The 14,023-nt window shown below is 41.0% G+C and overlaps 1 protein-coding gene across 10 annotated transcripts in view; it reads left to right on the top strand.

Moving 5' to 3' along the window:
- NAALADL2 (N-acetylated alpha-linked acidic dipeptidase like 2) overlaps positions 1–14,023 on the top strand; it is a 531,897-nt gene that overhangs the window by 105,047 nt on the left and 412,827 nt on the right. For 3 of the 10 annotated variants that reach the window (XM_064516627.1, XM_064516621.1, XM_064516628.1), the window contains exon 1: positions 9,203–9,790. The exons of 5 other annotated variants lie outside the window; for them this stretch is intronic. In XM_064516627.1, the coding sequence (XP_064372697.1) occupies positions 9,703–9,790 (88 nt within the window). In that variant the 5' untranslated portion in view covers positions 9,203–9,702. Of the gene's footprint in view, positions 1–9,202; positions 9,791–14,023 lie in introns of those variants that run through there. 2 more of the 10 variants (XM_064516629.1, XM_026105713.2) reach the window with 2 other exon arrangements.

Genomic DNA, 14,023 nt, shown 5'->3' on the forward strand with positions numbered 1-14,023 from the left:
GTAGCTTCTGATTTACTCTCTATATATTTATTTTTATTTAATGCTCTATACTTTCACGACGGGCCTTAAGCTTGCTACAGGCTATTGCATAGTGTTTTGCTTCTTATGATGGTTCAGGGAAAGTTCTGATAAACTATAGTTCTAGGCTATATTTCATGATAGCCTGTGTTCATAAGAGCAGCTTTGCTCTGAGGTTCTTCCTTTCCATCATCTGTATGTTCTGCGAAAGTCTGCTGGTAAAATTGCTGTTAACTTAAATGCAACTGGCATTATTGAAGGAACTGCATAGTGTGCGCTAGTGTCACACAACATTTGGATCCAAATATTTAAAATTTTGGCTTAATTCACTGTATAAATGAAGGAAGAGACTTAAAATTTAGGATCTGTGTTCAAATCCGAGACTGCTAAACTGTTTTGTTCTCCCTGTCCTCCCCCCCCCCACAATAGCTTCTAAGCTATTGTGCTATAGCACAATACCTTAAAAAGTGTATTGCAATTCAAACGAAGTATGGATCAATAATTTTTTTGTTGGTTTTGTTTTGTTTTTTTAATTATGGTAGTTGTAGTTTCTCAGTCTCTACAATCCAGTCATCAGTCGCTGTTGGAAAAAATCTGTTCTTCAGCTTCTGTAATGCTGTTAGAGGTGGCTTTTTGTTTACAACCAAATTGCATAATGTTAAAATTTAATCATTGTTATTTGTTTGCCTGCATGCTTTTGTAAGGCATGCAAGTGTAATAATTTTTTTTCTGTATTCTTTTGAAATACTTGCTGATGTCTTGTGAAATTTCTGTGCTAAAAATAAGTAAATGTTAGTTGAGAAAATTTGAATGGGGTAGGTTATGCATTAAAATGATAGTCGGAATCGACCAGTTTTGACACTTCCAACAGTTTTTTTGTTTTTGTTTTCTCCTACTGCATCATACTGTAGTAATTTGCTTTTTCTCACAGGATTCATACTCTCAGAATTCTTTCTGGCTGCTGTGCTGTTTTCTTTGCCTTATGTAATACCCTGTCTGATACTGAGGCAATTTATTGATTAAGGCATATGAAATAAATGCATGGAGTGTAAGCAGGGGAAAGGAGCATGTATTTTAGATCTCATTTCCTGTGTTGGTTCTGTGTTAAAAAGTATGTAAAAATATATTAAGCAATGCAATAACTATATACTAGTAAATACAAAGCTGACAGCTGTGTTTTCCGAGAGTACATCACCAGAACTGAAATTGGGAAAAATAAAACTTTACTGCAGATTTGGAGAGAAAGGGAGAACAATGCTAATCTAAAAATCTTTTGAGAGAATAAGGTTTTGTTGCTTTTACTCTCTCTGGGAACATACAGCTCATTTCTTTTTAGGAGTATTGCATAGATAATTCAGAGACGCAAACAGCAGTGTAGAATATTATTCTGTCCTAGAAATGTTTTAGACAGGAGGTTACTGATAATTGAGCTAACCACTCTGGGGGGAAAGAATGAAGAATTTTTCCAGTGTGAAGCCAGTGCAGTTGCAATGCATCAGCTCTGCTGTCGAAGGCACGCCGGGCCGGGGCGTGAGCCTCGGTTTGTGTAGGCCAAGTGCCGTGTCACCTACCCGTCTGATTGTGCAGGATAGCTGCTAAAGGCTAATGAGATGTGCTTTACTGCAGACTAATGAGATGTGCTTTATCTGCAGGCAGGGGTAAGCAGATGTCATGTGGAAGCAACTCAGTGGAGAGGAGGAGATGGAGTTATGGAGCACTGAACCCGGCTCTGAGCGTAGCTCGCGGTGCAGCCCATCGAAGAGGCCGAGCTGAGCTAACAGCCTGGCTGTCCTGTGCCTGTGCTCTGCACTCCTTTGCCAGCTGATTAACTTTGTTAAAGTAGCAGAAAACTCAAAAGTGATAGGAAAAAAGCAGGTAGCTTTTTGCCAGTGAAGCTGTAGGATTAGTGAATTATCTGGCTCATTGCAGCTTCAGAGGAAGACTGCAGCCGGCATGAGGGAGGCAGCAAGTCTGCTTGCCGTAAAGGGAAAAAAGGGGAGCAGCACTATTGCTTTAGTGACTTTTTTTTGTCGGTATGCGCCCTCATTTGCTAATAGGCATGTGTGTATCAACAGCATGTGTCAGGCTTCTCAAGCGGAGACTCGCTGTTCAGCCTGGATGATATGACGAAGCTGAATTTTCTTGCTTTGCTTGATGCAAAAGGGAACGGTTTGCAGCTTTTGACACCCAGTGGGATATATGTATTTCAACTCACTACGTTTCATGAAATGTCTCTCTTGCAAGTACCATGAAGTGAGGTAATTTGTTGGTATAGTATTGATTTTCTATTAAAAAAAAAATATTTACCTTTATCTTACTGTTCTTCTGTTGGAACAGTCTTTAGTGACTGAAAATAAGATTCCTGTTTCCTCTTCTGTATGATGATACTTCAGAGTCCAAGTCTTGCTTGTCTTGAAAATCTATCTCCTTATTAAATCGCTGTTTCATATGGTGTATTTGTTGTAAAAGCTTAGATATGTGGCTGGAACCTAAGTTGAATTAAACCACAGCACTCCCTGGCTTTGCTAGATATGTCTAGAGATACGCGTTCACATTGCGGAGATCTAAACTCAATGTCACCCATTTCTGTGTTTTGGAGAACACATCTAGGCTCTAAAAGAGTAAGGATAAAATAGTGAATTATTATTTATTTATTAATAGATAAGCTTTTGATTCCTTTTACCAGGGTGTTTAGGCTTCATACCTCCTTACGTGATCTTTTAGTAGTAAAATTTACTACTTAGTGGTGCAAGATAGAGTTCAGTGTTGGTTAACACTTATAGCACTGGTTCTCTTGCCAACAAATATTAGAAAAGCACTTTTCCCTCACTTTCTTTTTTTCTCGTCTTTTTTAAAACTGCTTACTTTCATCATTCAATTTATCCTTTGCTTTCAATTATAACTACAAGATTCATCAAAAGTGGGGATGGTAGAAATTAATCATGCAGAGATTCTTGTGTAAAACACACAACGTATTTAAAAAGCATTTGTTTAAGTCCACTGCCATTATAAATAATGGAGTAGATTGAAAGGCAGCAAAATTGTTACCCTTTCTATTAGATCTGATATACTCTGCATTACTATTGTTTGCAGGCCCAGATAATAAAGTATCGTCTTTCATTCATCAGCTCTTGAAACTTCTTTGCATAATTTCATTTTCTTTAGTATTGAAGAAACCAAAATAGAAGAAAAAAGACGCTAATTCTTCTTCTTTTTTTTTTTTTTTCCTACCTTCCACAAACTGACTTCATGCTAGTCTGTGCATAGCTTTGGCTTCTGTGCATTCATCTTTCAGCTACTGAACAGTGCACCCGAGTTATTTATTTTCCATGGACTCATCTATATTTTCATTAAGTAGCAAGTGTAGAAACAACAGAAGCGAAGCAGAAGGCCACTGTTGATTTTGATTGCTAATAGTTTTTGAGGTTCAGTTGCTAAAATTGTGTTGAATGAACACTGAGGAGTAGGAACTTATAAAAGAGAGATTTAAGGAACTGCTTCAAAAATGACATTTTGACAAAGCACCTGTTTTCTGTTCAGGGGAAAAATACCTCTTTGCTGGAAAGCTGTCAGTGTTCTTGTTTCAGTTTTGAGAATTAGGTCATTGAAAGGGGAGACGGGGGAGAGAGGTTTTAGTCAGTTCCTTTTGGTCATAAAGCAATCAAAAACAGGGTCACCAATTGAACTTTAGTCCTGGAGTCCCTGTTTACTGCGTTACGTTTGCCCGTCATTTCAGAATTGCTAGGTCTTTGAGAGACAGAGCAATTATCCACAATTCGGGTATTACAAACTGTAATGTATGCATTGTTAACAAAGCATCAAAAATTAATGAAAGCTCCGTGGATGTTTTGAATCCTGCTGTCTTCTGTGTATCAGTAGACTTCCCTGGGCATACAGTTTCCTCACTGAGCAAGGTAACCCCTTGCTTGAGTTGCAGGTTGGTTAGCTGGTTTGCTGGATGTGCTTTTGAAATATGAGATCTCCCTTGTGTGCCTCAATCCACCAACAAATTAGCCAAGAGGGTAAACCACTCCTGTTGGAGCTGGAAGACCCAAATTTTAGTTCTGTTTTGTTCTGTCCCTGTCATATGTTGCAGATTAGCGTGTGGTGTTTTGGAGCCTTTTCTCTTACCTCTTTTTGAAAAACACTGCTTTTGGACCAAAGAAATTTTCTTAGTGGAAGACTCATTAAAGTCCTCCTCCTCCCCTTCTCCTCCCCTCTACAAACACTGCTTTCAGCAAAGTGATTTTTTTCTAATAGCAAGGAATTTTTTGACAAAAAGTTCTAATTGTCTATAATCTGTGCTTAGAAATAAATGAGAACAAATGGACTTTGATTCCCATTGAACTCCAAAGCAGTGATTAGTTTGCATCTTTACAAAGAAGTTTAATGCCACTGTCTCTGGGTAGCTGGTGAAAAACTGTTTACCAAAACTGGCCAAAACATGGTCAATTGGAGATTAAGCTATGTTCCAACACACTACTGCCCGTATGCCATGACACTGATAGAGGACTTGAGAAAGAACTGGTCGAGCCAGAGGACTGTGGGATGTAAAAGTCTCATCCCTGACTAAGTCTGTCTCGGGTTTTGCTCACCAGTCAGACATTTGGCACAGTTCACATTTTTAGGAGCAGGAGGGAAAAATATTACTCTTGTTTGGAAAGTCTAGTTTCACTGTGGTGTAGCAGTGCAGGACCGAGTTTGGAAACCTTGTTTGGAAACCACATTTGGAAAATTACCATAATGGAACATTTTTATCTTCTGGCAAAAGTTGCATCTGTTGCATAGTTGAAATCTTCTGCATTCGGGTGGGACAGGCGTATGGCTGGGCATGTATTTGCCTGAAACTCACACAATAGATGTGTTACTGATTAATTTTATCCAGTGACTCAGTTTGACTGACTTTCAGAGCAAAGAGAAACTGATCTTTTCTCAGATTCCACTTGTTAAAGGTGCTTTAGTATTTTGAAGAACGGAAAACAATTTTATATCTAGCTTTATGAACTCCATATTCTAATAATTTAGGCTCAGTTCCATCTGTGTCTCATCTCTGCCTGTCTAGTGCTGTCACTTTTTCACTAGTGCATCATTTGCATAAACACTGATAGCCTGTTTCACTGTGGTTTTTGAGACTGTTTATACTTGCTTTTGTGTTTAATTGGTTTTAATTGGGGGGGGGGGGGGAGAGCAGAAGGGAACAGCTTCCTCCTTCCTGCCTTTTAATTGAGGTTATAGACTGAACAACTGGCTGTAGTTGTGAGGCTAATCAAGTATACCATTCCCCTAGTGTAACATTGTCCATGAAATAAATAAAATATTCATGTTATTCTTTTTTGAAAAACTACCAACCTTGCATATCAGTCTCTGCCTGTCCCTCTGTTTTTGTGTGAAAGAGATGCAATTGGACATGTCCCTTCCCTCCTAGCCCTCTTGCCATTGATTATCCCTGTGAAAAATGCCAGTCTGTGGTCGCAGACTGGTTGTCACCACAAGAAACTTTGTGGAATGGTTCTTTGCCATGACACAACTTAAAACTCTCTGTTAAGAACTACCAAATTTTCAAAGACTGGATCATAGAGTCATCATAGCTAAGCATTTTCTAAGTATTTACAGTTCAATTCCAGCTATGATATGTATTATGTCTCTGCAATTTCAGGTGTAGCAAGTGTCCTCATTACTCACTTTTTGGGAACATTGAAACAGTATGTTGTTTAGGAAAAGAACAGTCTTTGTTACATTTGTACAGTATCTATTTTCACTTTGAAATGCTTTACCAATAATGAATGACAGCACCTATGCCAGGTGTTGATGATGATACTTGATTTGCATTTTTTCCATAAAACATCTAGATTCTTCAGCAGACACGAGAGAGTCCACTAAGTATTTGGGGCAGCACTTAAGGAAGCCTTTGCCTGTGTGAAGGCTCTCAACCGTGAGGACCTCTCTTTGGGTTTGCAGAGGTAGGCTAGAAAACTTCTACACGTGATATTAATAAGCCTTATTACTATTGGTGGAGAGCAGTCTGTTCCTAATAGCGTTGTACTTATGCTTGTACTCATAAATTGTATTTGTAGTATGATGCAATGATATACTTGGCACAGGTCTACCCACAGCACAGCATCTAGTTTTTCTGTCTTGCAGCGCTGATTGCTGTTGTCATCAAGTTATATTTTCATTCATTCACTGTCAAATGGACTCGTTAGACTCGAGAAACATTGTGATTGCTGCATCGTAAATATATAGCGCAACATTCTTTTCTGGGAGCAGAACAAAAACCCAACGCTTGCACGTTTGGGCCTTTCTGGAGAGAGCGGATGAATGCTTTCTCTGGAAACAATCCATTTAAATCATTGCACATAATTGAGCACAACAAATGGTTTTACAAGAACATAAAACTGAGCTAGTCATTTCTCACCATTAGTTGCTGTTGGAAGAGGGAGTGTGAAAAATCTTGAGTTTCAGTCCTTTTTGCGCTGTTCCCACCCGTAGGCTTCTTTTCAACAGAAGAGGTATTTTCAGCACTACCACTCATCTCTTAAATTCTTAAAAATATAAAATAAGAGTCAAGAGATGGTGATGTGATAAAATGTTCAAACTTAAACTATGAAATACTTTTGTAGGTGCTAAAAGCCTAAAATCTGAATCTTGCTTTTTAAGCAGAGTGTCGGTACTCAACAGCTAAGAGTAACAGTTATTTTTGTTGCTTTAAACCTCTGTTCTCATTGAAAGTAGTAACTCTTTATGTGAGGGAAAGACGCTGAAGAATACTGCCTTAAAGATAGATAAAAAGGTTGTGTTCCCCTTGTCAAGACTGATACAAATGATTGACTTCTCCCATGTTTAGAAGTTTCAATAACATAGGATATTTAAAGATATCTGTATTTCAGGACATGTCCAGTTTGTGTTCAGAAAGGGCAGAAATGCTTTAGGTGCTTCTGTCTCAATGGTGTTAGAGGTCTGTTACAGGCACAAGGAGACAAATTAGCACAATCTGTATCCGTATCACTTGTCCAGAGAGATTTAACCTGTTGATGGTGCCCAGGTTTCATTCTGAAGGAAGCTAGGAGTTTGGCTTCAGAGGGTCCCATGAAGTGAGCTGCAATTCGAGGAGTGCGGATGACCAGTCCACTGGGCAAGCAGAAGCTGGCGACTGTAGATTTTAGCCAGGTAAAGGCCATGACTTTAGGCAAGTTGGCTATCGATAAGAGATGTACTGTCTGTCTAGCATCTTGGGCTGTCTCAGGAGGTTCTGGAGCAATTCACTTGAGAATAATTACCTGGGTGGGGGATAAGGTCAGCTAGTGCGTACTTGCTCTGCTAGCTAAAATCATAAGACGATGGAAGATTATACCAGTCTTCAGGCTGTGTACTAGCTGGTTAAGAGTGAGACAAAGAAAGAAACCATTGCCCAGGAAGCAAAGGGAGGATGAGCCTGGGTTGCAGTATGGATGCATCTTACCTGTGCTCACTGTCCTTTGAACTAGGGCAATGTGCAAAACGACATTTTCAGGAAGCCAGTAGATGATTTGGTCCTTTGAAAAGCTGGCCTGGAACTACCAGCCTGCTTCTCTTGCAGTGCTGTGAGTGGTCTGCGGTGGAATTTCCCCAAGCTTGCTGGTTAAAGAGGAGTCTGTTCTGGCTCCTCCACTGTCCCCAGGAAGTGGTATGTGCACCCCACATACTGGTTCCCAATTGAAGCCAATGGTAAATGGTTACACTTGCTGCACTTGCCTTGTTTGAGAGCTGGGATAAGAAAAGATCAGTGCCCACAAATTTTCCTTCTCCTGTCTTAAGTGCATCTGGTTAACTTTGAGCTTCAGGAAGGTCATGCCAGTTTCCTTTTGTGTTAGGGACCTGTTTGAAAAGCAGGAATAAAGATAGACCCCTCAGTAAAATCTCAGTGTCCACTCTTGCATGCTCATTTTCTTAATTGTGCTTCTGGATGCTTTCAGGTAGGACCACTTCAATTTGGCACTTTGAAGCAACCACCAAGCTAGTGAAGGTTATATTCATGCATTTCTCTGCACAAAGAGAAGATACAGATATTTTAATATTTTAGCTGAATGTTATACTTGTACTTTGAAGCAGATACTCAGGAAACTGGTTCAAGGAAATTTTCAGCATTGGGTCTAGGTGTCAGCATGTGCCCTCTGCGCTGTTGGGAAGATTCCCCAGTTCTCTGTTGGATTTGTCCTGTTTGAACTACCTCAAAACTGGTCTTAGGGCAGCTTCAATTTATTGACAGAATAAAATCTTTCAATAAACTGGGATTTTTATGAAGGATGAACCTGATGAAAGATAGGAAGCCCTGGCAGTAAATTTTGGGCCTGGAGCAGAGACTGAGGATTATGGGGCGGGGGGGGGGGGGAACCTAGGGAAGGCTCAGCTAAACCAACAGGAATAGAGTAATGAAAGGCTTACCAAAAGGTTTTTCAAAGCTAATAAGCTGATTTTTGCTTCTCTCATTGGTATCTTGGTAAAAAGCCTTTTCTGACTGAAGAAAAGTATATTTAACCCAACTGATTTGATAATTGGGCAAGAATAAAACAAGATTTTTTTTTTCTTTCAGATCTCCTTGATTTTTGTGAACCAAAGAAGTATTTTCTTTAGCAAAAATCAGATTTTTAAGCATGGCTAAAAGCTAGTTGTAGGTATAGATGAGGAAACTGCACAGTGTGTGTGCATTAGGCTGCCAGAAAGCTGATAGTGCATCAGAAAAGAATCACTGAAGGGCATAAACATTTTTTTCATTTCCGTATATGTGATGATTAGCTGGGAGGAGTGTTACTTCACACTGTTTGTGGGGAAAATCCTAATAAAAATGTTTTTTTTTATTAGTATTGTTTGCTTCAGAACTTCTGCTTTAAAGGTACACTTCTACCTATTCGGAGTTGTATTGAAAAATTAACCATTAGGTGGAAGTGCTAAAGCCCAGCCTGGAGGCAGAAGGGCAGGTGTGCTTTTTCGACAGAACGATCGCAAACACATCAGAAGTTTGATTGATTTCTATAGAAGAAAAGAACAAATATTACCTAACTTGAAGTCTGGATAAAATTATCTTAAAAGTTTGTGTCGTTGCGCTGGTGGAGTAGGGGGAGGAGGAACAAAGCAGCCTTTTGTTCACAGTCTCTTTCTGTTTCAGTCAAAACAATCTCAAAATTACAGTGTTAACCTCCAAGGAAAACGCTTTGCTTTATCTTTGGGAAAGCCAGGGGAAGGGCGGTTTTGTTTTCAGGTTTTGCTTTTTTTTTGCTTTTTTTCCCTGGAGGGAGTTTGCCGGTGGCACTGTATCGGCCGCGATCCCTCCCTCCGCGGCGAGGAAGGGGCCCGCAAGGCCTCCGTCCCGCGGGGGTCGGCTCGATAGGCATCGCTGAGCTTTGCCCACGACGTCCACGTTCGGTGATCTTAAAAACTGATTGTGTGTTTTCTGCGGGCTTTGGCGTTTTGACCAAAACACCTGCCGCGGTATGGTTGGGACGGCCGCCTGCCGCAAAGCGAAAGCGAAGGGCGGGGAAGGAGCGAGCGGGAGAGCCCCGAAGGAGCCGAAGCGGCGTTGCCCGAAGCGCGCGGCGATCGCAGGAGATCAAAGGCAGCCGTGATGTCAGCTCGTGGCCAAACAGGTCCGGCGAGCCCCGTGCCGCGGGAGGCAGGAGCGCGGGAGGCCGGACCCTGTGCAGCAGCCCCATGGAGCGGCCTGGCTCCTCGAAGAGCAGCTCCCCGGTTTTTGAAATGGCCGAGGAGGATGCCAGCGCGCCGGCCACGTCCCAGCAAGGTGAGCGCACGCTGCCTGCGAAACCCCCTTGCCGGTGCGAGCTCTGGGGCGTCCTGGTAGTCGCGGCGTGCGGGAGCTTGTATTGCTTTGAGCTGCTGCCGCGCGTGCCGCTTGCTGCACACACGGGCTTGTTCTTGCACACACATGCGTTTTGGGGAGAGGGGAGAAGAAAAAAGGACGTCCACATGGCTCAGCTATAGAACGCGTTGTTTTTATAAAATGCTGCGTTAATTCAGAGGGATCAGAGAAGGTGCGACTATATCATTTAGCACTGCCTTGTTGACAAGGATTGCTTTAAACTTAGATTAACCTGTGCACACTGAGGTTACGGCTCCGCAGCATGGTTTAATGCACTGCAGACATTCCCGGACAGGAGACGCTTTGCACTGTTCTGCACAAACCAAGCGCCTTTGCACGCGAGCAGGGCACCGCAGATCCAGCGGGAGCAGGGATCTTCTCCTCCCTTGTCAGTCCTGTCTTATTCAGTGTCGTCTCCCCCCTCCCTGGGCTGTGCTCATGTAACACTGACGTGTGTTAAATACCCCTTGTGAGCACTTGTGCGAATAACTGTTCTCAGTCCTAAGAGGTTCTTGATTTTCAGTCGACCCTGAACACCACAGTTCACGAGGTTTGCCTAGGCCATGGTCTGCATCATTAATGTTAAAGTTTTGCCGTAAGAAAGATTGTTTTCCCTGTAGCCCGTTTTTCTTCCACCATCCAATCTTGCTCCAAGAGACTGCTTTAATGTCCCAGGAAATATTATTTTCTTGACATATTATTCCGTTATTCTGCATTCTTAGTGTTTGAGTGTTTTTTTTCCTTGACATTCAGCCTGTGTGTGGTTGTGGTGTGTGTGGGTTTTTTTTTCTTTTTTCTTTCTTTTTGGTGGTATGGATTTGCGTTTTATTTTTGTTTTTTGTTTGGCTTACCAGTCTTTGCCTGGCCTCTTCCTCATGCTTTGCATACCAGCCATAGAGAAAGCTTTGTAACTATTTTGGGATTTGCAAGAATCCTGAAGCTGCTTAAAAACTTGCAGATGGTTTTCCGGGAGCTGCAACAGTGAGTTTGTGGTCCGAGGGAAGCTGTGTTACTACCTTCCCCTGAAGGTATTCTTTGTGCATCCGCAAACATGGTATATTGGGAGTCAAATATATGCTTCAGACCTCTGTTAATCACTAAAAACTCCATTAGTGGTGGGGTAGACTTCTTTCATGGAGAGCTACTAAGGTAGGAAAACTTTTTTTGATTTTTCCACTGCTTTTTTGTTCTGTGTGTTAGTGTGTACATACGCACAGGAAAAGTATACCATCACATGCAGTTATTTTCATCCAGATTTATATTTTGAAAAAGCAATAATGGTGTGACTAACTTTTTTAATTTACAGGTTTGAACGCTATTTCCATGATGCAGCAATGAGAGAATTTTCATTCTGTTTCTTTTTTCCCCCCTTTCTTCTTTGAGGATCTGACCGAGGTTACGGTGGCACACTATTGAGAAATGTATTTAGCCAAAGTCCCATCTTGGTTTTAATGATGTAGGGACGCTACTTCATGATGTAGGGATGCTATGTCACTGATGCTAGTAAAATTTAATGGGTAACAAACGATGTAAAATGGTTTCAGGATCATCGCATTTTATATATGTCTTTCAAGAGGCATGGCTCTGGTCCTAACTTAATTTATGCCTTTTTTTTTTGTAAGTAAGCTTAGTCAAATGAAATTTCTTTTGATTTGCATTAGTGGAGATGCAACAAGAATTAGGGCTAAAAATACTTTTAAAAAAATTTCAGGGAATATACACCAAATATACACAATGTATGTATGCAAATCAGTGTAATTTCTTCAGTTGCCAACAGTCTTATAAACCGTGCTATTTCTGAGTTCATTTGTTTTTTAGAAACCTGGCAAAATAATTGATGATTTAACTCATATTTTTAAGAAAAACAAAGGAAAAATTAACATTACTCACAACACCTGTCAAAACCATTGCTAGCAAGACAGCTTGCATTTCTTTTCATGTTGTGCTTGTATGACCAAGCAGAGGAGCCAGGTTGCCAGCCCTGGAGCCTGGCTTTACTTAGTTATTAGCCAGCGCGATGCCGCCTGGGCAGCGGGTGTGTGGACCTTCTTGCTGCACTGTCTCCATGTGTCCTGGGTCTACTGCGAAAATCCCTTTTTGAGGATCCAGGGATGTCCGTCCGCTTCACTCCTTGCCTTTCCCTGCAGCCATCTCTTCTAAGGGCACACCGTAACCGTCCTGCGGCAGTGGGGTTTGTGCGCTAAAGCCTGCGCAGAGATGGTTATCTGACTTCACCAAACAGCTGTCGGATGGGGAAGGAGGCTCGAGGCTCTAATTCCAGCCTTCTGGTCAGTCAGTAAATATAAGGTCACTCCACCATCGCAGCGCTTTGTTTTGGAGTGAGTACAGTAACTTCAGAGAACAAATTAGCTGTCGGTTTGGTTCTCCTGTTAGGATTTTACCTCTTCTGCCAATATTTCGGACTTGCGTTTCCGCTGGAATTTGCAGCGTGGGTGTGACTGTGGGAACGATCAAAGTAAGCCTCGAACAATAGAGTTTTTGTCTGCTGCTCATAAATTGATTCCTGATTCAAGCGAGCACACGGAGAGCCCTTTAAAAACACAAATACACTGCCGACTACCTGGGAATACCTTTTATTTTTATGTGCTCTGCACTTCGAATCACGATATGTTCCTTCACATGAGTTTTGTTTCCAATTTTTCCCTTGTGCTAAGTAGTGTTTACTGGAGAATATGGTAATATTAGCCCCACAAGATGCAATTACCGTAAATGTTAATTTTACATTGTACATGGGTTGTAATTGATTTTACCCTGTATTGTGTTGCTAGATGATTACAATAGTTTAGATTACTTGCTAAGCGTGGGTAATGCCTGCTTACCCCTGTGACCCGCCGAGGACATGGTTCAAGTTGACCAGTTCAAGTTGGAAAGCAGCTTATTCTTTCCATTCTCAAAATGCACATTAAGTGAGCAAGAACAGGAGAAATCCTATGAGCAGTGTTCAAATAGCATCCTGTTTTTTTTTTGTTTTTTTTTTTTAGGGCTCCCTTGTATACTCTTTATAACTAAATCCTTTTATAAATTTTTTCTTTTATTATACAAGTCTTTAATATAAACATATGATTGAATAAATGAAATGTTGATTTCCAGAAGGTTTGGATTGGGTTCCTTCTGCAGTTGATCTGGGCTTTGGATCAGCTCCAGAGTGTGTGTACCTTAGGGTTTGTTCTTATGTTCTGATGTTGATTTTTTTGTTTTGTTTGTTTTTTCTTTGCCTTTTTTGTTTTTTGGGTTTTTTGTTTTTTGGGTTTTTTAGATCAATATATATGTAGTTTCATGAAACATTTACAGACTGGGCCTGAAAGAAGCAGTTACTACTTTTTGCTGAGAAAAGGTGGTAGGAAAACATCAAGAGCCTACATAAAGAACACGTTGTGCTTGCACGGACCGGTGGGAATCGGAAAGGGAATGGCCCAGAAAGTGAATTTCAAAATGATTTCTTTTCATTGTGAAGCTTCCCTTTCTTAGAGAGGACTTTCCGGCCAGCAGGTCCACTGTACTAGCTACCCTCTACGAGGGAACAGTCCTGTTTCAAGTTAGTGTGTTTGAGAGGGACTTTGAATAATGCTAATGAGTGCTGTAATCAGTTGTACTTATTAACTGGGGTCCTGTAACAAAAGGAGGTAGCTCTGAAGGTCCATTGTAAAAATGCTTTTTCCCCCCCTTTGTGTCTAATGACCTCAGTCCTCAGATTTCAATGCCTGTTTGCTCTCTGGACAATTATTAGTGGAACATCATCCGGTGCCTTCTCGGCTCTTTTCGAATGATAATAGCGAGGGTTTTCTGTGATAGCATTTCTAACACAGATTGGCTCTATTCACCAACTAGGTACGGTAACAATGGGTAATTTAAAATAATTCATTTTATTGCTGCCTCCTGTAGATTTTTGACTTTCATTTCTAAGTGGTGAATCTAGAGAGCTGGAGAAGTACGCACTGATCACTGTCCTGGTGCTATGAAAAGTATGAGATTCAAATAGTCCTGCAGAGCCATCAGCAGCTGGATCCGCACAGAGCACTCATTTGACTTCAGCTGAAGTCGTTCCAACTTTTTTTAGATGCTTTTAACTCTTCTATCACAGGTATGTTATTCTTAGCTTTCATTTCCCAATTTAAACTTGTTGATGAATCAGGG

Source organism: Dromaius novaehollandiae, chromosome 9 (genome assembly GCF_036370855.1).
Source record: "Dromaius novaehollandiae isolate bDroNov1 chromosome 9, bDroNov1.hap1, whole genome shotgun sequence".
NCBI lineage: Eukaryota > Metazoa > Chordata > Aves > Casuariiformes > Dromaiidae > Dromaius > Dromaius novaehollandiae.